Source organism: Chroicocephalus ridibundus, chromosome Z, assembly GCF_963924245.1.
Source record: "Chroicocephalus ridibundus chromosome Z, bChrRid1.1, whole genome shotgun sequence".
In the NCBI taxonomy this organism is placed as follows: domain Eukaryota; kingdom Metazoa; phylum Chordata; class Aves; order Charadriiformes; family Laridae; genus Chroicocephalus; species Chroicocephalus ridibundus.
In genome coordinates, this window is record NC_086316.1 from 661,877 (window position 1) to 686,281 (window position 24,405).

The 24,405-nt window shown below is 49.8% G+C and overlaps 1 protein-coding gene across 2 annotated transcripts; it reads left to right on the top strand.

Annotated features, from left to right (window-relative positions):
• Positions 1 to 273: 273 nt before the first annotated feature.
• Positions 274 to 22,953, top strand: LOC134508517 (endoplasmic reticulum aminopeptidase 1-like). Of its 2 annotated transcripts, XM_063320252.1 has the most exons (19): positions 274 to 977; positions 1,543 to 1,681; positions 3,252 to 3,386; positions 3,966 to 4,086; positions 4,440 to 4,594; positions 7,031 to 7,144; positions 7,908 to 8,039; positions 8,581 to 8,712; positions 8,861 to 8,944; positions 9,384 to 9,541; positions 10,031 to 10,110; positions 10,396 to 10,579; positions 12,048 to 12,204; positions 12,295 to 12,479; positions 13,200 to 13,361; positions 14,266 to 14,406; positions 14,514 to 14,595; positions 16,440 to 16,582; positions 21,600 to 22,953. In XM_063320252.1, exons 1-19 carry the CDS (start codon positions 487 to 489, stop codon positions 21,631 to 21,633), a joined length of 2,829 nt encoding a protein of 942 aa, XP_063176322.1. In that variant the 5' UTR covers positions 274 to 486; the 3' UTR covers positions 21,634 to 22,953. The 2 variants fall into 2 exon arrangements, with proteins under 2 accessions (XP_063176322.1, XP_063176323.1); XM_063320253.1 differs by lacking the exons at positions 16,440 to 16,582; positions 21,600 to 22,953 and adding an exon at positions 14,897 to 15,214.
• Positions 22,954 to 24,405: the final 1,452 nt, after the last annotated feature.

The window sequence follows — 24,405 nt, forward strand, 5'->3', positions numbered from 1 at the left end:
AGGGCTCCCCGGGGCCGCAAGCGGGATCCAATGCAGTCCCTCCAGCTGTCGGGGGCGGCGGGGCTCCGCAGGGGTGCGAGGGGGGGCCCGGCAGAGCAGGTCCCCTACGGGTGTCTCCGCCTCCAGCGCGCCTCAGCCTCTCCCCAGGCGGCTCCCGTTCAGTAACCGACCCGCAGCGCCTCAGCCACTCCCCTTCCCCGGCGGCGCCGGCATCAGCCACCCGCGGCGGAGGCCGGGCCGGGGCGGGCAGCGCGGAGTGCCCGGCCCCCCGCTTTCGCTTTCGCTTTCGCTTTGCCTCCCGCCATCGCGACGGGCGGCAGCGGCGGCGCCGGGGGCCGGCGGCCGCGGCAGGCGGTCTGGGGGCTGCCGGGGCTGCGGCGCGGCGCGGTGCGGTGCGGTGCGGTGCCGCGCCACGCGCCCCAGGGCTGTGCCCAGCGGGGGAATTCCCGCCGTTCCTTCCCGGCTCCCTCAGGCGGCGGGTGTAAAATGGCGCCGCGGCGGCGGGCCGGGCCGCCCCCATGGCCGTCGCTGGCCGTGGCGGCGGGGCTGGTGGGGCTGCTGAGCGCGGCTCTGGCTCTCGGCGGTGACAGCACGCCCTTCCCCTGGCAGGGGGTGAGACTCCCCAAGGATGTTGTCCCACTGCGTTACCACCTCGTCATCCATCCCAACCTCACCACCCTGACCTTCGCCGGCAGCGCCGCCATCGAGGTTACAGTCACCTGGCAGACCAGCGCGGTAGTCCTGCACAGCAAGCACCTGAGGATCGCCAGGGCCACCGTCGAGGCTGGCCACGGCCGCCCGGCGCAGGAGGCGCGGGTGGTGGAGCAGCAGGCCCTGGAGCAGGTGGCACTCCTCACCGCTGAGCCCCTGCGGGCTGGGCACAACTACACCCTCCGCATCCAGTACCGGGCAAATCTCTCCGAGTCCTTCCATGGCTTTTATAAAAGCACCTACAGGACCCGGGAAGGAGAACTCAGGTAACCCTTTTTGGAGGGCTGGAGCCCCTCTGCTGTGGGGACAGGCTGAGAGAGCTGGGGGGGTTCAGCCTGGAGAAGAGAAGGCTCCGGGGAGACCTTCCAGCCCCTTCCAGTCCCTCAAGGGGCTCCAGGAAAGCTGGGGAAGGACTCTGGAGCAGGGAGGGGAGCCACGGGACAAGAAGGAGCAGGTTTAAACTGGAAGAGGGGAGATTTAGGTGAGATCTGAGGAAGAAGTTCTTGGCTGTGAGGGTGGTGAGCCCCTGGCCCAGGTTGCCCGGAGAAGCTGTGGCTGCCCCATCCCTGGAGGGGTTCAAGGCCAGGTTGGCCGGGGCTTGGAGCAACCTGGGCTGGTGGGAGGTGTCCCTGCCCAGGGCAGGGGGTGCCACTGGGTGGCCTTTAAGGTCCCCTCCAACTCTAAACATTCTGCGATTCTATGATTCTGTGATACGCAAAAGCTTTTGGTAGTACCTGTAGTTACTGTGTAAATGTGAAATTACTCTGTTTTCAGACATCGCTGTGTCTATGAAGGTGTTTGACCGTAACCCTTTTTTTTCCCCCCACTTAGAGTGCTTGCAGCAACACAGTTTGAGCCGACAGCTGCGCGAATGGCCTTCCCATGTTTTGATGAACCAGCCTTCAAAGCCAGGTTCTCAATTAAGATCAGGAGGGAACCAAAGCACCTTGCGCTGTCCAATATGCCAATTGTAGGTGGATACTTTTAATGATGTGCTGTTGACTGATGGTCTTTGAAACACAAAAGCAAAAGGAGAACAGAATATTCAGGCAGTTGCTTTTATTGGGAATGATGACCTGAACATGTTTGGTGAGACACTGGCCCAGGTTGCCCAGGGGCGTGGTAGACACCCCATCCCTGGAGACATTCCAGGCCATGCTGGGCAGGGCTCTGAGCAACCTGACCTAGTTGAAGAGGTCCTTGCTCATGGCAGGGGGGTTGGACTAGATGGCCTTTAAAGGTCCTTTCCAAGCTTCCCTCCCCTCCCCTCCCCTTCCTTTCCCTTCCTCCCCTTCCTTTTCCTTCCCTCCCCTCTCCTCCCCTTCCCCTCCCCTCTCCTCCCCTTCCCTTCCCATTAGCGTGTGTGTGCTATTGCTGGTAGTCTTGACACAAGGTTAAAACAGAATGAAGAAAATAATGCATCGTATGGGTTCCTGCTTCTCAGCAGAAGTGTGAGAATGATCAGCACAGCGCAGCCTCCAAAATCTTTCTTTTACTCACACAATGCTTTCCATGTTGATCTTAGATTTTAAGATGAGTGATGAAATGTGTGTGAATAAATACATGATTCATGTGTCTTAACTTAATTGTCAGATAAACAGGACTTTCTCTGTGAAAAAAAAAATAACCTTTGGACTTCTGAAAAAACATCTCAGAGTGAAAGTGCTGTACGTGTAGTAGCTACAGATATTGTTTGCGATTATAAATACGTGTGCATATATGGGCTTAACTGTGTTTTGTACACTGGATCTTCCTTTGGGCGTAAGAGATTCTCCGTAAGTTCTTCTGTTCTATTAGTTGCTGGTTTGCAAGGAAACTAACCTTTATACGAGGGAACAGCACTTCCCACCCCTCACCCAAGTACCTTTCAAAAATGAAAAGTCTGGAAAGTTGGTATAACAAAAATCAATTCTTTTGTAGAGAAACAGATAAAAAAATGACTAAGGAGTGAGTGGCAGTGTTACAGTTCAGTGGGGCTAAACGTGTTGCCGGTCAAGTTGGTCAGCTAGGGCTCTCTGTAACCAAGAGGGGAAATGGATACCTCCAACAGTGCCTCATTTTATGCGAAACCACACACCCGAGGTAGCTGAGTCACGATTTGGAGGAGCTCGCTTCTCTCGCATGTAACAACGGCTGCTGAGATTTATACAGCTGCTGATCAGCTAAAGTTGTGTGAGATTAATTCCATCAATGTGAGATTAATTAATTCCATCGGCGTGAGCAGAGATTAATTCCATCGGTGGGCTCAACAGCGTTTTTGTTTTTCTGGTTTTACCGGTGTAGAAGTAAGTAACGCTTCTGAATGGAAGTGCCCCTATGTCTATACGTATGCGCAGTTCCGTTCTCGCTGTGGGGAAGGGTGGGCATGGGGATGGCTTTTTTCCAGTATGTCTTTGTAAACTAATGTAATAGCTTTAAACTGTAACGTAGTATCTATCTTTAAAATGCAGTATCTGTAAAGTGAGAAGAAAGACAGCAGCTGTTGGTGCCAGGGTCCTCGCAGGTAGTACACTGGGTGATGCGCTGTGCTCGTTTTTTAGGTGAAGTCTGTGAATCTAACTCCCTGGCTTGTTGAGGACCATTTTGATACCACTGTCAAGATGAGTACGTACCTCGTGGCCTTTATCGTTTCGGACTTTAAATCCGTCAGCAAAATAACCAGTCGCGGAGTTAAGGTAACTCTGTCCCATTTTCTAAGAGCTTTTTTGTATTTAAGTCTGTATGAATACATAATGTTTTACTTTGCAGTTAGATCATCTGATTTATATGTCTCGACGTTTTGCAGGAGGGAAAAGAGAGAAAGGAATTGATTCTGTACTTGGGTGATCAATTTGCATTCTGGGCTTTGTGAGTTTCACGGGTTTTTGGTAACGGGCTTACTTCTTAGACAGTTCCATGCATCGGTGACAGCTTGTTTCATCTAAGATTGTATAATTAAAGACAAATGAACTCCAGTTTTCATGGAGTATCAGCACTAATGGAGACCTGTGTCAGTTGAGTGACTCTATCGTGGTAGGGCTGGAAATAGTAGAAGTCTTTGGAGGGGTGTGGTGGTTCTCGTGGGTGAGTTTTAACACTTGTTTTCCTAATTCCGATAATGTTTTTCTGCAAATGTTTCAGTAGCCCCTGTACGAGACGTGATAGGCGTGTGCTCTAGTGTCCCTTTTTATGGTCATCGAAGTAACTGTGGTAAAGAGCAACTTCTGTAAGCTTCTGATGTTGGGGTTGAAGTGCTGCCTGCTTGTCTGCCGTAGATTTCTGTGTATACGGTGCCAGACAAGATCAAGCAAGCTGATTACGCGTTGGATGCTGCGGTGAAACTTTTAGACTTCTATGAGGATTACTTCAGCATTCCATATCCTTTACCGAAACAAGGTAAGTGTTAAATAATTTCATGCATTCAAGAACATTATTAAGCACCGACAGTAAAATACCACAAAACCAGAAATTTAGAGTATTAAGACAGGGCCCAGATTGGCTCAGAGGCTTTTGGAGTAAGTGTCTGCTTGACAGAACTTGAGGAAAAGCTCCACTGGGAGCTGAAGATCCTTGTCTTCTGTGTAGAGCTTTTTTTGAAAGTATGTTTTTGCAATTACATTAAAGAGAGCCTTTAGAAGTGTGTGTGATACCTGTGCTTATGTGGGAGCAGTCATGAAGTGGGAGGAGCAGGTAAGCGAGTTCTTTATTGAGGAAAACGATACCAGTAGTATTTTAATGTTTTTTTCTAGATTTAGCAGCTCTTCCTGATTTTCAGTCTGGTGCTATGGAAAACTGGGGATTGACCACATACCGGGAATCCGCATTGTTGTATGACCCTGAAAAGTCCTCGGCGTCTTCTAAACTTCAGATTACTATGATAATAGCCCATGAGCTGGCTCATCAGGTGAGATCTGGGGAAGAATAAGGAGTTCAGAAGGGCCTGCAGAGGGGTCAGGGTTGATGGATGCTGTGCGGGGAGGAGGATCTTGGAGCTGGAAGCTGAAAAAAGCGGCCTCTGCTTGAGGGCTCATCTGTGAACGAGGAGGACTGCTTTTGGGGAAGGAGTGCTGGCAGGCTGCACCGACGCGCAGGGCTGGAGGTACAATTGCGTTCAGTCCAGCAGCTCCAGCACTGTGGGGCCTTTGCACCACTGACAGCCCTTGAAATTAATTTTAGGCCGCCAAAATGGGAACATGGAAGTTTGGAAAGGTGCGCCATTTCATACGCGGCTTCCCTGCCAAACGGGGTTTCTGTGCAAGGTTTCTTGTGAGTGGAATGTGAGTAGAAGCCCATGTTTTGCTGTATTACTGCTAAAAGGAGAGTGCAATGGGAAGAGGCCAGAGCAAGCTGTATCACTAGCAAAAGGTTCCGTAGCGGTCAATAACATACCATAAATGCAGCTTCATAAATCACAGAATCACAGAAACTTCAGAGTTGGACGGGACCTCTAGAGATCATCTAGTCCCACCCCCCTGCCAAAGCAGGGTTGCCCCGAGCACATCCCTCAGGGCTGCAGCCAGGCGGGTCTTGAAAATCTCCAGAGAAGGGGACTCCGCACCCTCCCTGGGCAGCCTGTTCCAGTGCTCTGTCACCCTCACCGTAAAGAAGTTTTTCCGTGTATTTGAACGGGAATTCCTGTGTTCTAACTTGTGCCCGTTGCCCCTCGTGCTATCACTGGGAACCAATGAAAAGAGTCTGGCACCATCCTCCTTCAACCCACCCTTTAGATACTTATATGCCCTCTAAGGCCTAATAAGGTCTCCCCTCGGCCTTCTCTTCTCCAGGCTAAAGAGTCCCAGCTCTCTCAGCCTTTCCTCGTAAGGGAGATGCTCCAGTCCCTCAATCATCTTAGGTGCCCTACGCTGGACCTGCTCCAGTAGTTCCCTGTCCCTCTTGAACCGGGGAGCCCAAAACTGGACGCAGTATTCCAGCTGTGGCCTCACCAGTGCAGAGTAGAGGGGGAGAATGACCTCCTTCGACCCGCTGGCCACACTCTTCCCTATGCAGCCCAGGATTCCATTGGCCTTTTTGGCAACAAGGGCACATTGTTGGCTTGTGGATAATTTACTGTCTACCAGGACCCCCAGATCCTTCTCCTCAGAACTACTTCCCAGCAGGTCCACCCCTAACCTATACTGGTGCTTAGCATTCTTCCTCCCCAGGTGGAGGACCCTACACTTGCTTTTGTTGAACCTCATTAGGTTCTTCTCTGCCCAGCTCTCCAGCCTGTCCAGGTCACGCTGGATGGCAGCACGGCCCCCCGGAGTGTCAGCCACCCCTCCCAGTTTGGTATCATCAGCGAACTTGCTGAGGATACACTCTGTCCCATCATCCAGGTCATTAGTGAATATACTGAACAAAATTGGACCGAGTATTGACCCCTGGGAGACACCACTGGTTACAGGCCTCCAACTGGACTCTGTGCCGCTGATCACAACCCTCTGAGCTCTGTCGCACAGCCAGCTCTCGATCCACCTCACTGTCACCTCGTCTAGCCCATACTTCCTCAGCTTCCTAATGAGGATGTTGTGGGAGACAGTGTCAAAAGCCTTGCTAAGGTCAAGGTAGATGACATCTACGGCTCTCCCCTCATCCAGCCAACCCGTTATAACATCACAGAAAGCTATCAGATTGGTCAGGCATGATTTGCCCTTGGTAAATCCATGTTGACCACTTCCAATGACTTCCTGTTCCTCAACGTGTTTGGAGATGACATCCAGAATGAGTCGCTCCATTACCTTCCCGGGGACAGAGGTGAGACTAACCGGTCTGTAGTTCTGTCGTGGTTTAGCCTCAGATGGCAACAAAGAACCACGTGCCGCTCGCACGTGCCTTCCTAATAGAGGAAGGATCGTAAGAAAAGGCAAGACTCTTGGGTTGGGACAAAGGCAGTTTAACAGAACAGCAAAGGGAACAGGCAAACAACAACAACAACACGGGTAGGGGAATATACAAACGCGATTACGGAACCGCCGCTCCCCGCCGCTCGCCGACCGGCCGGCCCCGGGACGCCCCAGCCCGCTTTTAAGCAGCAACTTCCTGTCCCCTCCCCCGGCAGCTCAGGGTGGGCGTGGCTCACATGGCATGGAATACCAGGGAAAATTAACCCTATCCCCACCGGAACCAGGACAAGTTCCCTGGCTCCTCCTTCTTGCCTTTTTTAAAGATTGGAGCGATGTCAGCCTTCCTCCAGTCCTCAGGCACCTCTCCTGTTCCCCATGACCTTGCAAAGACGATGGAGAGTGGTCTAGCAATAACATCTGCCAGCCCTCTCAATGCAATGCAACCTTTGTGAGTAATTGTGTATTTAATGTCAGAAGTCCTTTTTTTTTCCCCCCAGTGGTTTGGCAACCTTGTTACCATGGAGTGGTGGAATGACCTGTGGTTAAATGAAGGGTTTGCGAAGTTTATGGAGTTCGTCTCAGTCAGCGTTACCCATCCAGAACTGAGAGTTGTAAGCAGCCGCTACTGTATTCTTGTTTTATAACTGCCTTCTAAATCCACTACTGAGTAAGGACAAAGATGAAACAGATTAGTGCTGTGAACCACTTTTAAATTTCTGTTTGATAGGATGATCTGACGTTAACTGGGAAGGATAGGAATATCGATTTAACTACATGTAAATGTTTTTGTGAACTGATGACGGAAGTTAACGATTGCGGTGCAAACGTATTCTTTTTTTGAAGAGACTTAGACTTCCAAAAATGTAAAGAAATTCTTTTGTCTGATTTCTTCAAAGAGGGTCAGATTTGAAAACACCAAAATCCTTCCACTAGCTCTAGCAGAGGCCCGATACGTGACATTTTCTGCCGAAGTCAGATGGACGGTGCATCTGGGCAGAATTTTGCCATAGCCTAAGTGGCTACGATAATAGGGAAATTCACATTTTTCCTTTTTTTTCTTTTTTTTAAATTTTTTTTTACGCTTACTGACCACTCTGTCATCAAACTGTTGGAATGTGCAGGTGTCTTTTTGGAGTTATTTTGAAGTCTCACTAGCTCAACTATTTAAGTTAGTTTAAAACACCAGAAGTCACTTGGCTGTCTGTACTACTGGTTGGAGGTTATTTTTATGCTCTGGAATAAAAAGGAAGCTGAGTCTTCTTTCCTTTGTGTGGCTTAAAAGATCACGGGGAATGGACTGAGAAGCGAACGCGTAGGGATTCAGTAGTCACCGAGCAAAATTTAGTAGTAATATTTGGTTTTGCCTCCCATCAGGAAGACTATTTCTTACGGAGATGTTTTGATGCCATGGCAGTGGATGCCTTAAATTCCTCACACGCTATATCTACTTCTGTGGAAGATCCAGCTCAAATTTTAGAAATGTTTGATAGCGTTTCCTATGAGAAGGTAAAGTGCATAACTGCTGCTGATTTCAGTTGTGCTGCTTGTACTAGTCAATTGCATTTTACTGATTTTACCCCTACATACAAGATGTCCCTGAGTCACGGTGTTAAGTGTTTTATGACTGGAATAATGCCTTGTTGGAAACACCTGGGTGGATTCAAAGGGCAGTTGCGTTTTCGATTTCTCAAATGAGGAAGCCTTTGCTTCTTCTGCCTGTTCTGTATCAATTTAGTCTTAACCCACTTTTTTAGGGTCTTAACCCAAGGAGTGTTTTTCACTGGAGCATCGTGTGGTGCTGGCATGTATAGTAATTAAAAAAACCAATAACATCACTTGCTCAATCGGTGATATTTTTAAGAGCCATCGTCACAAAAAGACCAAAGTACTGTTTCAATATGCATAAAAGCTGAGTATTTTTTTATTCAGAGGGACATAGAAAAGTGAACTGCTATGTAGATTAGTGGTATGCTGGAACTCTTCTGAAACAAGCACCTTGCCAGCTAAAGGGGTAGTTGTGTAAACACTTTGTGACTCTTTTTTTCAGGGATCTTGCGTATTAAATATGCTGAGGGACTACCTGACTGCTGATGTGTTTAAAGCTGGACTTGTCCAGTACCTGCAGAAATACAGCTATCAGAATACAAAAAATGAAGATTTGTGGAACAGCATGACAAATGCAAGTATTCCTTATTCTCTTTTTTTTTTTTCAAATTTCCTAACTTCTGGTGTTTTGTCTCTAATATATTACTGAGGACTGTGGCCAGTACTTACGATTATGACATCAAAGCGAGATGACCCAAAACTTTGGGGTTTTTTCCTTTCAGATTTGCCCTACAATAGGTAACGATAAAAATGGACTACCAGGTGATGGTTTTTGCAGAAGCAGCCAACAGTCATCTTCAAGTGCAGTAAGTATCTGGTTTTCCACCTGCCAGTGCTTAGGAGTTTGGCACGTGTCTGTGCCCTCTGATGTTACTGTTCCGTGCCGTGGCATTGATCCGTGCCCCTTCCAAAAGCATCCTGTACCGCTTGAGCACGGTCCTAGGGAGTGTAAAGTTTCCTCAGTTCCACGGGAGATCTGTTTTCTCTGACGTCGGACAGAAATCCTACTCCTGTGCCCAGGGATGACTGCAAAGCAGCAGAACTTAATGAGATGTCATTAACTATATGAGACCGCCCACAAAATAAACAGCTGGAGATGTCATCCAGTCTAACCGCACCTATGTAGAGCTTACCAATACCGAGGGCCTTTTAGAGTTCTGACATACCCGCTTCTGTTTCACTGTCAGTGTACTCCTGTCTTCTTCCTCTTCCTCCGTGTTGTCTTTTTCCCTCACTAAAAACCAGCACTGGACTAACAGAGAACCTCCTGACGTGAGGGCAATGATGGACACCTGGACGCTGCAAAAAGGCTTTCCCCTGGTAACTGTCACAGTGAGAGGGAAGAACGTCCACCTGCAGCAGGAGCGCTACGTGAAGGGAGTAGACGCTGCCTTGTCCACAGGGTAAACAAAACGGGGCAATCTCAGCACACAAACCGAAATACTGTCCTATGGCAGGCAGCGATGTCCAGTAAGAGCTCTTACTATTGCTTCTCGAGGAGCGCTCCCTGAGCTGTTTGGCTGGGAGGCTTTCCCGGTGTAGCTCGGGATCGGTAGCACTCCTGTCCTTGGACCCCGCACGCCTGGCCACGGTGGTGACAGAGCTGCAGAGCTGCAGTGTCTGCGCCTCTGGGCGAGCCCACACTGGAGACGTGCCAGCGGGACCAGGCTGGAAAGTTTGTAGTGTTGCGGCTTCAGTGTCAGTCATCCCCCAAGCAAACAAAACGAAAGCTGGCTAGGTGCCTCTGGCTCTGCGCTGAGCGCAGAGGTGCGAGTGCAGCGCGTTGCCGTTACCGCGCGGGCAAAGGTATTACTCAGCGGTTGGACTGGGACAAGTTGGAGAAGCTTTTGTGAAGTTCTTTCATTAAACAAAGCACTTCTGTTTTGCAATAGGTACTCGTGGCACGTTCCTCTAACCTACATTACCAGTAAATCTGACACGGTGGAGAGATTTTTGATGACAACTAAAGCAGGTAATTTCTTTGACGAAATAGGAGATTAATGTATTCAATGTTTGTTTGCAAGCCTTTTAGTTTTGCACAGTTTTTTTCGGACCGGGGAACCGGAACTACTGGTACCGGAGAAGCAATTTTTTGTCAGCCCCATAATACCACGACATCAATCTGTTGATGTATTTAGAAACCGTGTTCCTGTGTTCTTTAAATGCCTGAAATGAGAATAACGCTGTCATTGGGTGTAGTACGAGGATGTGTTTGAATCAATAAGAAAAAAAAAAGGAGTTCCATTTTCGTTTCCAGATGTCATTATCCTCCCGGAAGAGGTGGAGTGGGTTAAATTCAACGTGGACATGAATGGGTATTACATTGTGCACTACGAAGATGACGGATGGGATCGCCTGATTAACCTTTTGAAAGAGAACCACACAGCAATTAGCAGCAACGACAGAGCCAGTCTGGTTAACAACGTATTCCAGCTCGTGAGGTATGGCCTTCTGCCCAAGTCTGAAGAAAATACAAACTCTGTGTTTCTGCATGTATACTACTGGGGAAGGAAGTGCCGATAAGTACGTAGTATTCCTTAAATCTGTTAAGTAGGTGGAGAGCGTATTCTTTTCCTGCTTACAGCAGTGTAAGCCCAGGATTTTTCTCGCTTGCAGTGGATTTATCTAACCCTATTTAGCGAAACATGTTGTGTTCAATATTTGTTGTTGGCTAAGGGAAGGATGCCAGTGTGAAGCGTGAAGCGTGAAGGACTAGGATAATGGTTTTGCACCTGGAAAGATCCCGGTGCCATTTGTTGTTTAGAAACAAGGCTGTTACAGTCATAAAGACGTGATGTGATTCTGATCGGGGTTAATCTTGGTTTCCGGGGATGCATTAGGAAAGGCTGTGTCCTAGAGGCGCTTTGCCAACATTTGTGCGCAGCTCAGAGAACTAAGGAACCGGCCGAAGTAATTCCCGGTCTGAGCTCCCGGTGTTTGAGAAAGAGGGCAGCGGCAGGGAGACGGGCGATAATTAAGATCGTATGAATTTGAGCTGGCAGCTGAAGGGGATGTCAGCAGGCCTAGTTGCGATTTTCATTTGGACAGCAGAGGAAAGGTCTTTCTCGTTTGGAAAGAGGAGAGTGAAGCGAGATTTTCAGCACGTTCGAGGAGCTTTGAGAGGGAAGGAGGAAGGGACAGCTAGAGATGCAAATTGAGTTAAGCAGAGTTCATTTTGTGATGGGTGACTAGAGCATACTTGTATTTTGAGGCAGAAGAGACGGGTGAATAAGGACAAAATGAGAACGTGTGCAGGGAGCTGACATGGAAAGGAGTCCGAAGAAAAGGATTCACAGAAGGATGAACAAACGAGCAGGGGGAGTGAGCAAAGACCTCTTGGGTGTTCTCTATTTGCTCTTGGAAGAAACCGTTGAGAGGTGTCTGGCAGGGGTAGGAGAGAGTTTGCCGAGTCAGGTAAAGACAGTGAAGGAGCAGTTGGCGTTGTAGCTTCGAGGCTTACTGCAGGCCAAATACCTACATGTTGAGCTGGAAGGGTGTTTTGCCGAGGAGGTCATCTCAGTGGTGGGATTCCTTCTGTACGTGTGTGGTTTGCAGAGCAAAAGCAATAGTGGGAGAGGGCAGGAGGGAGAGGCTCTGCTGGGATAACCTCGGCGCGTGAGAGAGGCGGGGAAAAGGTCGGTCTTCCGAGGTCATTCTCTTACAGTCCGTTTCTTAGTTCAAAGGTTAAAGGTTAGGTTTCATAGCTTGGGTAGCTGCTGAGCAACATTTCACTTCCAAAAGCAGAGTTAAAAAGAGATTTGAAAATACTCTTAAGGCATTCCTATTTGTATAGTTTTCCGCAAAAAAATTGCTTTTAAGTTTTTAAGTTTGCTTTTGCTTTTAAGTTTTTGCTTTTGCTTTTACGTTTTAATTATAACTTGTTTTATCCCCTGTCGTCTGCTTCCTTAGCGTAAACAAATTGTCGATTTCCAAAGCTTTTGATTTGAGTTTGTACCTGAAACACGAAAGACAAATCATGCCTGTACTCCAGGGTATGAGCGAGCTGATTCCTATATACAGGCTTGTGGAGAGGAGGGATACGGATGGTACAGAGAAACAGTTAAAGGTAAGGTTTTAAAAATCGAGAATGTTCTAACTCTGCCTGTACCCTATAAAACGCACTTTAAAATATATCTGTGTTGTTTCCGTGTCTTAGGAGTATATAGTCAATCTGTTTAAAGACCTGATTGACGAGCAGTCTTGGAGCGATGAAGGCTCAGTGTCTGAGAGATTTCTTAGGCGCTCGCTGCTGCTGTTCGCCTGCGTGCACAGGTACCAGCCGTGCGTGGACAAAGCCAAAGGATATTTTACAGAATGGCAGAAATCCAACGGGACCTTGAGGTCTGTTCTGTAACTATTACTGCCTTTTCTGATACTCTGTTTAATACCAGTAGAGTTAATTTACAAAAAGAGCTAAACTTCAGTCCTTTCCGGGCGCTGAAGTTGAGCCTTCATGGTTTTGTAACTTAGACTTCACGTTCCCAGCGCCTTCGCAGTTTGGTGCATAATATGTGCCCAAACTAGCACATACATCATGTGGAACTCCACAACTTGGCTTGGTAAAGATGTTCTGGAAAGCGAAGATAACATGTATTCCCCGATTTACATGTCTGCAGACTGACCTATAGCCGCTGTAAAACCAGTTCCCTACTGTTCATGAACTTCACCTGATGTTTGTTTCTCCTCATGGTGGAAGAACTCCCTAAAACACCCTCCAAAGTACCTCTGAGAGATTGTCCTGGGCAGGCCAAAGGGGACCGTATCGGTATCTCACTGGCCATAGCCATGAAAGGAGCATACGAAAATAAAGGACAAAAAAAAAAAAGGATGAGTCCAGAATTTCTGGGAGTCGTTTCCAAGGCAGGAGCAACACCGAGATACAGCCTGATACGCTTAAGTGTTTCACAGCTGCAGGGGTCCCTGTCTGATACCCCCCAGGGACCAGTATTTTTGAATACGTTGTCCGCCGTGCGAGTGGACGTGCGACGGTGACGTGGTTATGTCTCTACCCGTGGTCCTAAGTATGCCGTGGAGAGTAACGTGGTCTTCAACTTGTTGTAGCTTGCCAGCAGATGTGAAGGCAGCAGTGTATGCTGTCGGAGCGCAAACATCCGAAGGCTGGGATTTCCTGCTCAGTAAATACAGACTGCACTCCTTCAGCGTGGAGAGAGACGACATCGAATGGGCGCTCAGCCTCAGCAGAAGTAAGGACAAGCTTCAGTGGTAAGTAGTCACACAGGAAGAGCAAGGTGTTTGGAGAAACTTTACGACCATTGAAACGGGAAATAGAATTATTCAGAGTCTCGTTTCAGAGCTTTTGCATTTCATGGCGTATCAAATGCTTTGTAGGGGTAATATGGTCAGAGGAAGTGGCTGCACCTTCTCATTTCTGTGTTCTGGTGCCAGGAGTCAACGCGCTCAGAATTTGCAGCAGCAAATTAGGACAAAATGCAAGATACCTGATCTGTGCTTGATAGACACTTCTTCATTTACCTTACTAGTGACTGTGATTACAGGCACACATGCTGTGCGTTTCTTATAAAAATTTGAGGTTTCCTGCTTTTAAGCGAGCTGAGCACCACTGAGGTTTTCAGGTGTTAACTGCAAACCACGCGTTTTGTGACTTCCGCCGTTTGATGGGGGTGACAGCATGCGACACCGATGGAGCTGTGTCCCCGTATCACTGGAGACGTGCTTTAGCTCTTCTGTAATGTCATTATTTATTCTCTGCGTTGCATTGCTGTTCGGTCACCTTAGTCCTGGGCAGCACTTGCAGGTCCGAATTTTCCACTGGCACGTAGCGTAGAACAAATACCTTTCTTTCAGGGGGCGGATGGGCTGTCATTAATTTGGAGATTTCGAGTAGGAGCAAACTGTAGCCCCGATTTTATGCTTGGTATTTAGAATACAGGTCTGCCAAGTAGCTGTAACTGTGAAAATAACAGCGATGGGAAAGATGGATGTGGCCGAGGAGTTTGTTGTGAGAAGTCGGAAGTGACCCGGCAGAAATGACGCGTCAGGACCTTTAGAAAAGGGAACTTCCAACCAAAAACTCGGTACCAAATGAGTAATTTGCCAGGTTTATCTCCTGGTCTAAACAACTTCCGTCTCTGCTGTTGATTCTTAGGTTAATGGATCAAGGTCTGCGTGGTGACATCGTAAGAACTCAGGATCTTCCACATATTATTGTATTTGTTTCCAAAAACCCATCCGGCTATCATCTGGCTTGGACGTTTTTGAAAGCAAATTGGGAGAAATTCGTAGAAAAGTAAGGAACAGAAGTTGTTTTACTGCTCTCTCTATCCAGTTATACTTTAAAACTCTACGGGCTCCAAAAATAGGCATTTTCTGAGTATCGGTGGTTCTTTTTGCCAGATTTGAACTCGGTTCGAATTCCATAGCCACCATCGTCACTGGAGTGACAAGTCGGTACTCTACAAGGTCACAGCTTGCACAGGTGAGCCATTCAGATTCTGGTTTTAAAACATAGCTGTAGTATAGCTGAAATTAAAATTGGGATTAAATCTTAACATGGTAAAAGCACGGCCAGTTATGAAGCGTCAGGGTAAGACCCTGCGTTTTCCGTGCGAAACGATGGTGTTGGTGATGAGTTAGGTTACTGAAGGGAGAGCATTAAGCCAATGCCCAGGAGGAGGATGTTCTTTGTTTAAGCAGCGGGCCTGGGTGCAGCGTGTCAACGTTTGTCTGCCGTTCGTGCTTTACCTGCCTCTGTTTTTTCTGCCGACTCTGGAGAACAGGGAGAAAAAACCGGTAGGTCTGTTCACTGATTGTACAGAAGACAAATGCTGAAGGCCAGTGAGAAATACACCGCTGTTCTGTATCCTCTATTCTGGGGAAAATTCTCCGCGCTCCTGGGTGTCACAGAGGATAATGATTTTGTCGACTTAATCCACAGTCCCTGTCGATGGTAAAAAACCCAGACTGGCCCACGTGCAGATATAATGGCATTCCTGACAATGCCTTTTCAGAAGCTGCAATTTTTGTTGCCAGTTTAGACTTTTCTGCTTTACGGCAAAACACAGGCCTAAGTAATGCAACCATATTAAATATAAAAGGAGAGAATATAGAATACGGTCTTCAGTCTTCATTTTAAATCTGAGCGGACTCTCCCAGTCTGTCACTAGCAGCATCTTGGCCAGTGGCAGGGGCTGCAGGGACATTTCCGTGTCCTACCCAGAAATGGGGCTGTGTCTCCCTGGGGATCCGTGGGACTCAGGCACGAGTCTCTGAATCCAGGCAAAGTCGCTCTGAGGCTGAGGGAGAAAATCCAGCAGCTCCCTTCCTTGTATCCTATTTGTGTCTCTGTGGTACTTTGTACAAGTATTTGCGTCTTGTATCACACTCATCAAGGTAAATTATCAGAAAATGATGTCTTTAATTTGTACAGCATGTACAGTCACTGTATCTTTTAAAAGCGTCTGCCATTAAGGCCAGCTCAAGCCTGAGCCTTGTGATCAGGACTGCCTCCTTGGGGAAAAAAACAAGAGAAAAAAAAAAAGAAAAAAGTGAAAGAGGCAGCTGCCAATACTTGCAGCAGCCGCGGGGAATGCAGTGAATTCAAGGAGCAGAAGCAGCCTCCAGGTTTCCAGTGGCTGCCTTCCCAAGTGCTTCAAGGATGAGAGCAGCGGCTTCCCCAAGCACTGGAGGAGGTTGGAGGGGGTTTTTTTAGCAAAATGAAAGGAGGTGCAGACGTCCCTGTGTAGGGAAAACTTCCGGAAGTGCTTTGCCATCAACACTTACGCTTCTGCTGCGCCTCCAAATGGTCTGGAGCTGCCGGCAGGCAAAGGTCAGTGGCTCTCCTTGAGCCACTCTAGTAACAGCCGCACGGTCTCTTGTCTGTCCCACACCGTTGTCCCGCCCGTACCAGCAGGAGCACCCGGCCGAGCTTCGGGGGAAGGTGTGTTCGGGAGCAGAGCAGCCACCGGGCAGAGCAGGGGACGCTCAGTCTCCCTGGTGACGTCTGCGCTGAAACACTGCAGCTGCCACGGCTGAAACGGCCACACGGGTTTATTGAACGAGCAGGAACCAGACGACAGCTCCCGCAGCTGCGTTTTTTTATGGTCGAATTCGAAATGTGATCTTGCCGGGCTTGTGAGATCGAGCCGCTACGAAACCTTTTCAAGAAACTCTTCTTGGGATGGCGGGCCGGGGAGCAGGGAGGAAGGGAGGCGGGGCAGAGCCAAGGCCAGGTTCGAGGATCACAAGTTTCTTCTGGTCTTCCTGCACAACTGAGAGGTGGCCGCCTCTTCATCGACTGTTCTTTCACATTTTTGTCAACAGGTGAAAGAATTCTTCAGTTCTCTGGATGAAAAAAGCGCACGGCTTCGCTGTGTCCAGCAAGCTATCGAAACCATTGAAGACAACATACAATGGATGGATAGAAATTTGGAGAAAGTCAAGACATGGCTGCAAAACAACCATCTGTAAATTAAGGCACCTTGCTTATTTTTGTCAGAAGTAACTGAAAAGGCATGAAAAAGGAGGGCTGGAGGGACAGCTCAATGGGATAGATTTGTTTGGGAGGCACTGTAAGGCGGGCTAATGCTGCTGCTGCTCAGGATTTGTCTGTCTCACGGTTGCGGCTTGCTGGGAACAGACCCGGTCCTTTCACTGATGTCTCCCCAGGTGACACTTCTGAGAGCAGGGGGATGCTGTGGCGTGAATTAAGGCGGGGGGGGCGGGGGTTGTGTGACCGCTAGAAATGCGAAATGCATTGCTTCTGAAAAAGCCGAAGGTACTGTGAGATGAACAACCCAGAGGAACTTCCCACCTGCAGGTGCTGACCCTTCGCTGTCGTTCCTGCAAAGGTACAATGGGCCGCGCTACTCAACACTGACACGCGCTACAGCCCTACCGCGTTGCGGACACGTCTTTATCCTTAGGGTTTGTGTTCCCAGGGGAGTAATTTTGACAAGCCTGTACCTTGGATCAAGCGTCAGGTAATTAAAAAACCCCCACGTACCAAGTGTAGTTAAAATTGCCTCAATCCAAGTAAATACGACAAGGCCCATCCCTGCGAGCTCTCTGGCGGTGTCTCAGGGCTGGGGACACTGCGGTGGCTGCACGCTGCCGAGGTGCCCGTAACGCCACCCTCTCGCCAGAGTCCTGCCCGGCTCCTCCTGCTGCCGGTGTGGATACTTTGCCCGCCCTGGAAATATTCTTGTGCTTTTAGGTAACAAGTACATACATTTTCTGTGCAAAAATAAAAAAAAAACAGTTGGTGGATTATACTTCAGATGATTAACCAGCAGTTTGTTTCAGCAGGAATTTTTGCTTTTCGTTATCCCTTTTTCACCTAATCGAAATGCAACTGTTGTCACATGTACCCATTGACACTCAACAGGACAGACGGGCATTGCGCTCCTTACGTCTTGCCTGTAGGTCATGATCCCCTGCCCTCTTGTCACCAGGCAGAAGGAGGGGAACTAGGAGAGGAGGGCGGGAATGGAGGCGGGGAATGGAAGCGGGTACCTGCTGGGGGCAGCAGGAGGTCCCCTCCAGACCCCCCATGCCCCCCCAGGGGCCCGTACAGAACAGCTACGGGCCTCTGGAGACGGACCATGAGGGAACTAAGGATGCTGATAGAGCCCCATCCGGGGAGTCGCCAAAGCAGCCAGCTCCACGCATTAAGACTGCTGCTGTGAAGAGCAGGAGGAGGGCAACAGTCGTAGGGGGGTCCATTCTGAGGGGAACGGAGGGTCCCGTATGCAGGCCGGACCCTTCCCACAGGGAGGTCTGCTGCCTCCCTGGGGCCCGTGGTAGGGATACCGCCGGGAAGCTTCCTGGCCTGAAATGTCCCTCCGATTATTACCCTCTTTTGATCGTACAGGCAGACGGTGAGGAGCTGGAGAGCAGAAGTCCGAGGGCAATGGAGAAAGATCTCAGGGCCTTGGGACGGCTCGTCAAGGCTTCGGGAGCACAAACTGTGTTCTCCTCTGTCCCTCCTGTTTTGGGGACTGACGAATGGGCAAACAAGAAAATCGGACAGATCAACACCTGGCTCCGAAACTGCTGCTACGAGCAGGGCTTTGGGTTCTGTGATCACAGCTTGATCTGCAGGACGCCGGGCCTGCTCGCTAAGAATGGGAAAAGCCGATCCCGAAAGGGGAAAAGGGCACTAGGCCGAGAGTTAGCAAGGCTCACGGACGGGGCTTTAAACTAGAACCGAAGGGGGAAGGGGATAAAACCAGGCCCGCTAGTAACGAGCCTAGGGATAAAGGGCCAAGGGTGGGGGTGAAGTCGGTAGCCCAGCTCAAGTGCGTCTACGCGAATGCACGCAGCATGGGCAACAAACGGGATGAGCTGGAAGCCGTTGTGCAGCAGGACAGCTATGAGGTAGCGGCCATCACGGAAACGTGGTGGGATGACTGTCACGACTGGCATGCTGCGATGGATGGCTATAAGCTCTTCAGAAGGGCCAGGCAAGGAGGGAGAGGCGGGGGTGTGGCTCTGGTCATTAGGGAATGTTTTGATTGTGTGGAGCTAGATTCCAGTGATGGTAAAGTCGAGTGTTTATGGGTAAGGACAAAGGGGAAGGCAAATAAGGGAGATGTTGTGCTGGGAGTATGCTACAGACCACCCAACGAGCATGAGGAGACAGATGAAGTCTTCTGTAAGCGGCTGGCTGAAGTCTCGCCATCGCCAGCCCTTGTTCTGGTTGGGGACTTCAACCTGCCGGGTATCTGCTGGAAATACAACACAGCAGAGAGCAGGCAGGCTCGGAGGTTCCTCGAGTGCATGGAGGAGAACTCCCTGAGACAACTGGTAGGGGAGCCTCCCAGGGGAGGTGTCTCGCTAGACCTACTGCTCACAAAGAGAGAAGGACTAGTGGGAGATGTGGTGGTCGGAGGTCGTCTGGGGTTTAGTGATCATGAAATGGTCACGTTTTCAATTCGTAGCGATGTAAGGAGGGGGGTTAGCAAAACCTCCACCTTGGACTTCCGGAGGGCGGACTTTGACTTGTTCAGGACACTGGTTGAGAGAGTCCCTTGGGGGACTCAGGACTTTGTCCTGAAGGGCAAAGGGGTCCAGGAAGGCTGGACGCTCTTCAAGAAGGAAATCTTAAAGGCCCAGGAGCAGGCTGTCCCCAAGCGTCGCAAGTCTAAAGGGCGGGGAAAATGGCCAGCCTGGATGAATAAGGAACTTCTGCTGGGACTTAGGAATAAAAGGAGGGTTTACCGCCTTTGGAAGAAGGGACAGGCAACTCAGGAGGACCACAGAGATCTCGTTAGGTTATACAGAGAGAAAATTAGGAAGGCAAAAGCCCAGCTGGAGCTCAACTTGACCACTACCATTAAGGACAACAAAAAAAGCTTTTACAAATACATCAACAAAAAGAAAGCCAGGGAGAATCTCCATTCCTTACTGGATGCAGGGGAGGGGTGGGGGAGAAGTTGCAACCAATGACGAGGAGAAGGCTGAGATCCTTAATGGCTTCTTTGCCTCCGTCTTCAACAGTCAGACCAGCTGTCCCCAGGGTGCTCAGAGCCTCCTGAGCTGGGAGATAAGGATGGGGAGCAGAACAGCCCACCCATAATCCAGGAGGAAGCAGTCAGTGATCTGCTTCTGCACCTAGACGCACACAAGTCGATGGGGCCAGATGGGCTTCACCCAAGAGTACTCAGGGAGCTGGCGGGAGAGCTCACCAAGCCCCTCTCCATCAGTTATCAACTATCCTGGTCAACAGCGCAGGTGCCAGATGAGTGGAGGGTGGCTAATGTGATGCCCATCTACAAGAAGGGTCGGAAGGAGGATCCGGGGAACTAGAGGCCTGTCGGCCTGACCTCAGTACCAGGGAAGATCATGGAGAGGATCATCTTGAGTGAGCTCTCACGGCAAGTGCAGGGCAGCCAAGGGGTCAGGGCCAGCCAGCATGGGTTTAGGAAGGGGAGGTCCTGCCTAACCAACCTGATCTCTTCCTATGACCATGTGACCCACCCTCTGGATGCGGGGAAGGCTGTGGACGTTGTCTGTCTGGACTTTGGTAAGGCCTTTGACACCATCCCCCACAGCCTTCTCCTGGAGAAGCTGGCGAATCCTGGCATAGGCAAGTGTACCCTTCGCTGGGTTAAAAACTGGCTGGATGGCCGTGCCCAGAGAGTTGGGATTAATGGGGTGAAATCCTCTCAGCGGCCGCTCACCAGTGGTGTCCCTCAGGGCTCAGTTTTGGGGCTGGTTTTGTTTAACATCTTTATCAATGATCTGGATGAGGGGATTGAGTGCACCCTCAGTCAGTTTGCAGACGACACCAAACCAGGTGGGAGTGTTGATCTGCTGGAGGGTAGGAAGGCTCTCCAGAGGGACCTGGACAGGCTGGATCCATGGGCCAAGGCCAACCATATGAGGTTTAATAAGGCCACGTGCCGGGTCCTGCATTTCGGTCACAACAACCCCAAGCAACGCTACAGGCTTGGGGCAGAGTGGCTGGAAAGCTGCCCGGCAGAAAAGGACCTGGGGGTGCTGGTGGAGCCAGCTTAACACGAGCCAGCAGTGTGCCCAGGTGGCCAAGAAGGCCAACAGCATTGTGGCTTGTCTCAGGAATAGCGTGGCCAGCAGGAGCAGGGAAGTGACGGTGCCTCTGTACTCGGCACTGGTGAGGCCTCACCTCGAGTGCTGTGTTCAGCTCTGGGCCCCGCTGTACAAGAGGGACATTGAGGTGCTGGAGCGTGTCCAGAGGAGAGCGACCAGGCTGGTGAGGGGTCTGGAGACCAGGGCATCTGAGGAGAGGCTGAGGGAGCTGGGCATGTTTAGCTTGGAGAAGAGGAGGCTGAGGGGAGACCTCATTGCCCTCTACAGCTCCCTGAAAGGAGGGTGCAGAGAGGTGGGGGTTGGCCTCTTCTCCCAGGGGAATAATGACAGGCCCAGAGGAAATGGGCTGAAGCTGCGGCAGGGGAGGTTTAGGTTAGATATTAGGAAGAATGACTTTACCGAAAGAGCGGTCAGGCACTGGAACAGCCTGCCCAGGGAGGGGGTTGAGTCACCAGCCCTAGAGGTGTTTAAGAAACGACCAGATGTGGCACTTCAGGGCATGCTCTAGTGGCAGAGACTGTAGGGTTTTTTCTGTGTGTATGGTTGGACTCGATGATCTCAAAGGTCCTTTCCAACCGTGGAGATTCTGTGATCCTATGATTCTATGCTGAGCAGCGTAAGCCAATTGCTCTAAGGAGAGAAATTATTAATACTGTGTGCTCAGAAGGGACAGTTAGTCAAGAAAGCGAAGCTGAAATCTTGGAGGTGGGTGGTTTTCTGGTGGAGGGTTGTTTTTAACCGGAAGTTGGGAATGGCCTTCTCTGTTTACCTGCAGGAAACTTTTATTTCTGTGCTAAACTTTAAAAAGCAAAAATATTCAACTAATTACCACATGTCTTTAAATGCACTTGATTTCTTTGCTCTTGCAACTGTGCCCTTGCCGTGATTCCACGGTGTTTGTTTCCTCTGCAGCTCTGACCTGTCGGTTTCCTCACGAATACGCTGAAGCAGACAGAAACTTTACAGAGATAAAAACTTGGGGGGGAAAAATGCATAACCTGGAACTCATCATGAACTTTTGACCGTGCCTTGCTTGCTCTTCCCTCAGCTAGAAATTAGACCTGCCCAAGCAGTTGAAACTTCCTTCACCAGAGCTCAGAGACGCTGCCGAGTTCTGCTGTTGAGGGCAAAAAGCTGTGTCACAATGCTACAGAAAATACCATTGTGGAATAATTACTAAATTGGCCAAGAATACAAAAATACAGCATTGTTCACACATGAAGGAAAGTCATAAAATCAAGAGGCTTCTGAGGTAGAATACAGCCGCAGCTAGCACGCGACGAATGCCACATCTGTGATTCCCTGCACAAGGTTGTTCGTGAAACTACACAAGGGATGGAAGGGAACGCGCTTGTTCCGTGGCCTTCCCTTGTGACGAATAGCAGATATGGGGACAAGACGGTACTACGGAACTGATAAGCGGCCTACACGCTACCCGAGCCAACATTTCGTCAAATGTTGATGAAATGCTGTCCTTTGTGCGAACTTTGCTCACCACAATGTACCAAAACACACCTCCATCCCGGAGGCTATCCGCCCCCGAGGTGTGAACGCTCCTCCTTGAATACATTAATCATAATAAAAGTACGTATGACTAAAGTCACTCAAACTCCACTTTGAAGATAAAAAAATAATATAAAAATAGCCCAAGAGAGAGGGGATGTCAGGGAAGACACCATCGCGAAGAATTCCACCGCTGATTTCCGGGATCAGTCGACGGGCTGAGCCTTTCTTCCCCCCCATAGGGACGCCTTTGGGTAAGACTTCGATTACACCGAGCGCTTTCTCGGGGACTTAGAAATTTCTCTAGAGAATCTCTACCCTACATTTATAGCCAGGCTGTATCGTTTATAATTTGTCGCGCGTTTGTATACTTAGCAATATCTTTATTTGCACGTGCTTTGCAGACAGTGTATTTATCACCGGCAATCCTAAAGAACCTGTATATCTGTTGTTTAAATAAACTGCACTGTTTCAGTAGCTGGTCGTTCCGCTTTCTCACTGAACGCGACCAAAACTTGAGAGAGGCCGTGCTAGTTCAGGAGCACGACTAGACTGAAGGTGCAGCCCACTACTAGTGTATCCAAATCGTAGTAGTTTAATACATATTAAACGCCATTGGACTGATAGTGCCGAATTGGGCATCACTCAGAATTTAAACCCAGCCGCACCTGGCCTCCCGCCTCGGTGAGGAGTGTTAGAACGCAAGGGGGTTTATCTTCTGCCAAAACCGCTTGGCCCCGTTTCACGCAACAACCATTCCTCTCACTCACCTTATATAGAGGGTACCCCTTTATGTACCCAGCACCTTTTGCCTCTGAGCTCATTGAAGGAAACGGGGATTCTGAGCAGGCTGTGCATCGCACGTACATTTCCTGCTGTTATTTCAGGTATCGTTGACTGTTGCTTGCTTTAAAATGTTTTCAGAGCTGAAAAGGTAATTTAATAATAAATAAAATTTGTTGACGTGAGCCTAGATAAAGTACCTCATTAGTGTCATTTTGCACATTCCTTTCTTTTCCTGTTGTAAGCAGCAATTTGCGTTTCTGGTTTCTGCCTTTACTGCTTCATCTTCAGTTTCTCAACTGCGGGGAAATCAAGTTCTATTCCTCATCTACCACAGCCCCTTCTTGCTCTAACACACACACACACACACACCCCTGGCTTTTTTTTTTTTTTTAATTGAGGAAGCATCTCTTCGCCCGTGTGTATCCAGATGCATTGCAACGGGCATCTGGATGCAATGCAAGACAGAGCTCAGAGGGTTGTGATTAGGGGCACAGAGTCTAGTTGGAGGTCAGTGACGAGTGGTGGTCCCCAGGGGTCACTTCAATACATTCATCAGTAACCTGGAGGAGGGGACAGAGGGCACCCTCAGCGAGTTCGCTGATGACACAAAGCTGGGGGGGGTGGCTGACACACCGGAAGGCCGTGCCGCCATCCAGAGAGACCTGGCCAGGCTGGAGAGTTGGGCAGAGCGTGGCCAGCAGGTGGAGGGAGGTCATCCTCCCCCTCTGCTCTGCCCTGGGGAGGCTGCACCTGGAGTGCTGGGTCCAGTTCTGGGCTCCCTGGTTCAAGAACAACGTGCTGGAGAGGGGACAGCAAAGGGCTACCAAGATGCTGAGGGCACTGGAACACCTCTCTGATGAGGAAAGGCTGAGGGATTTGGGTCTCTTCAGTCTGGAAAAAGGACGGCTGAGGGGGGACCTTATCAACACTTAGAAATACTGAAAGGGGGGGTGTCAGGAGGATGGGGCCAGGCTCTTTTCAGTGGTGCCCGGGGACAGGACAAGAGGTAACGGGCACAGACTTGAGCATGGGAAGTTCCATCTCAACATGAGGAGGAACCTCCTTACTTTGAGGGTGGCAGAGCCCTGGCACAGGCTGCGCAGAGAGGTGTGGAGTCTCTGCTCCGGAGATACTCCAAACCCGCCTGGAGACGCCATCCTGTGCCACCTGCTCTGGGTGACCCTGCTCTGGCAGGGGTTGGACTGGGTGATCTCCAGAGGCCCCTGCCGACCCCGGCCAGTCTGGGATTCTGGGATTCTGGGCCCCACCCCAGCAGGGGGGAGTGAGTGAGCGGCTGCGTGGTCCTGGTCGCTGGCCGGGGTGAAACCACGACATGCTGCTCTAGCCTTGACAAGAACATGGAGACCTAAAACGCGTCAAGGGCTTACTTGTCTTTCATTCCTCTATTCAGAGAAAGCAATTCCACTGC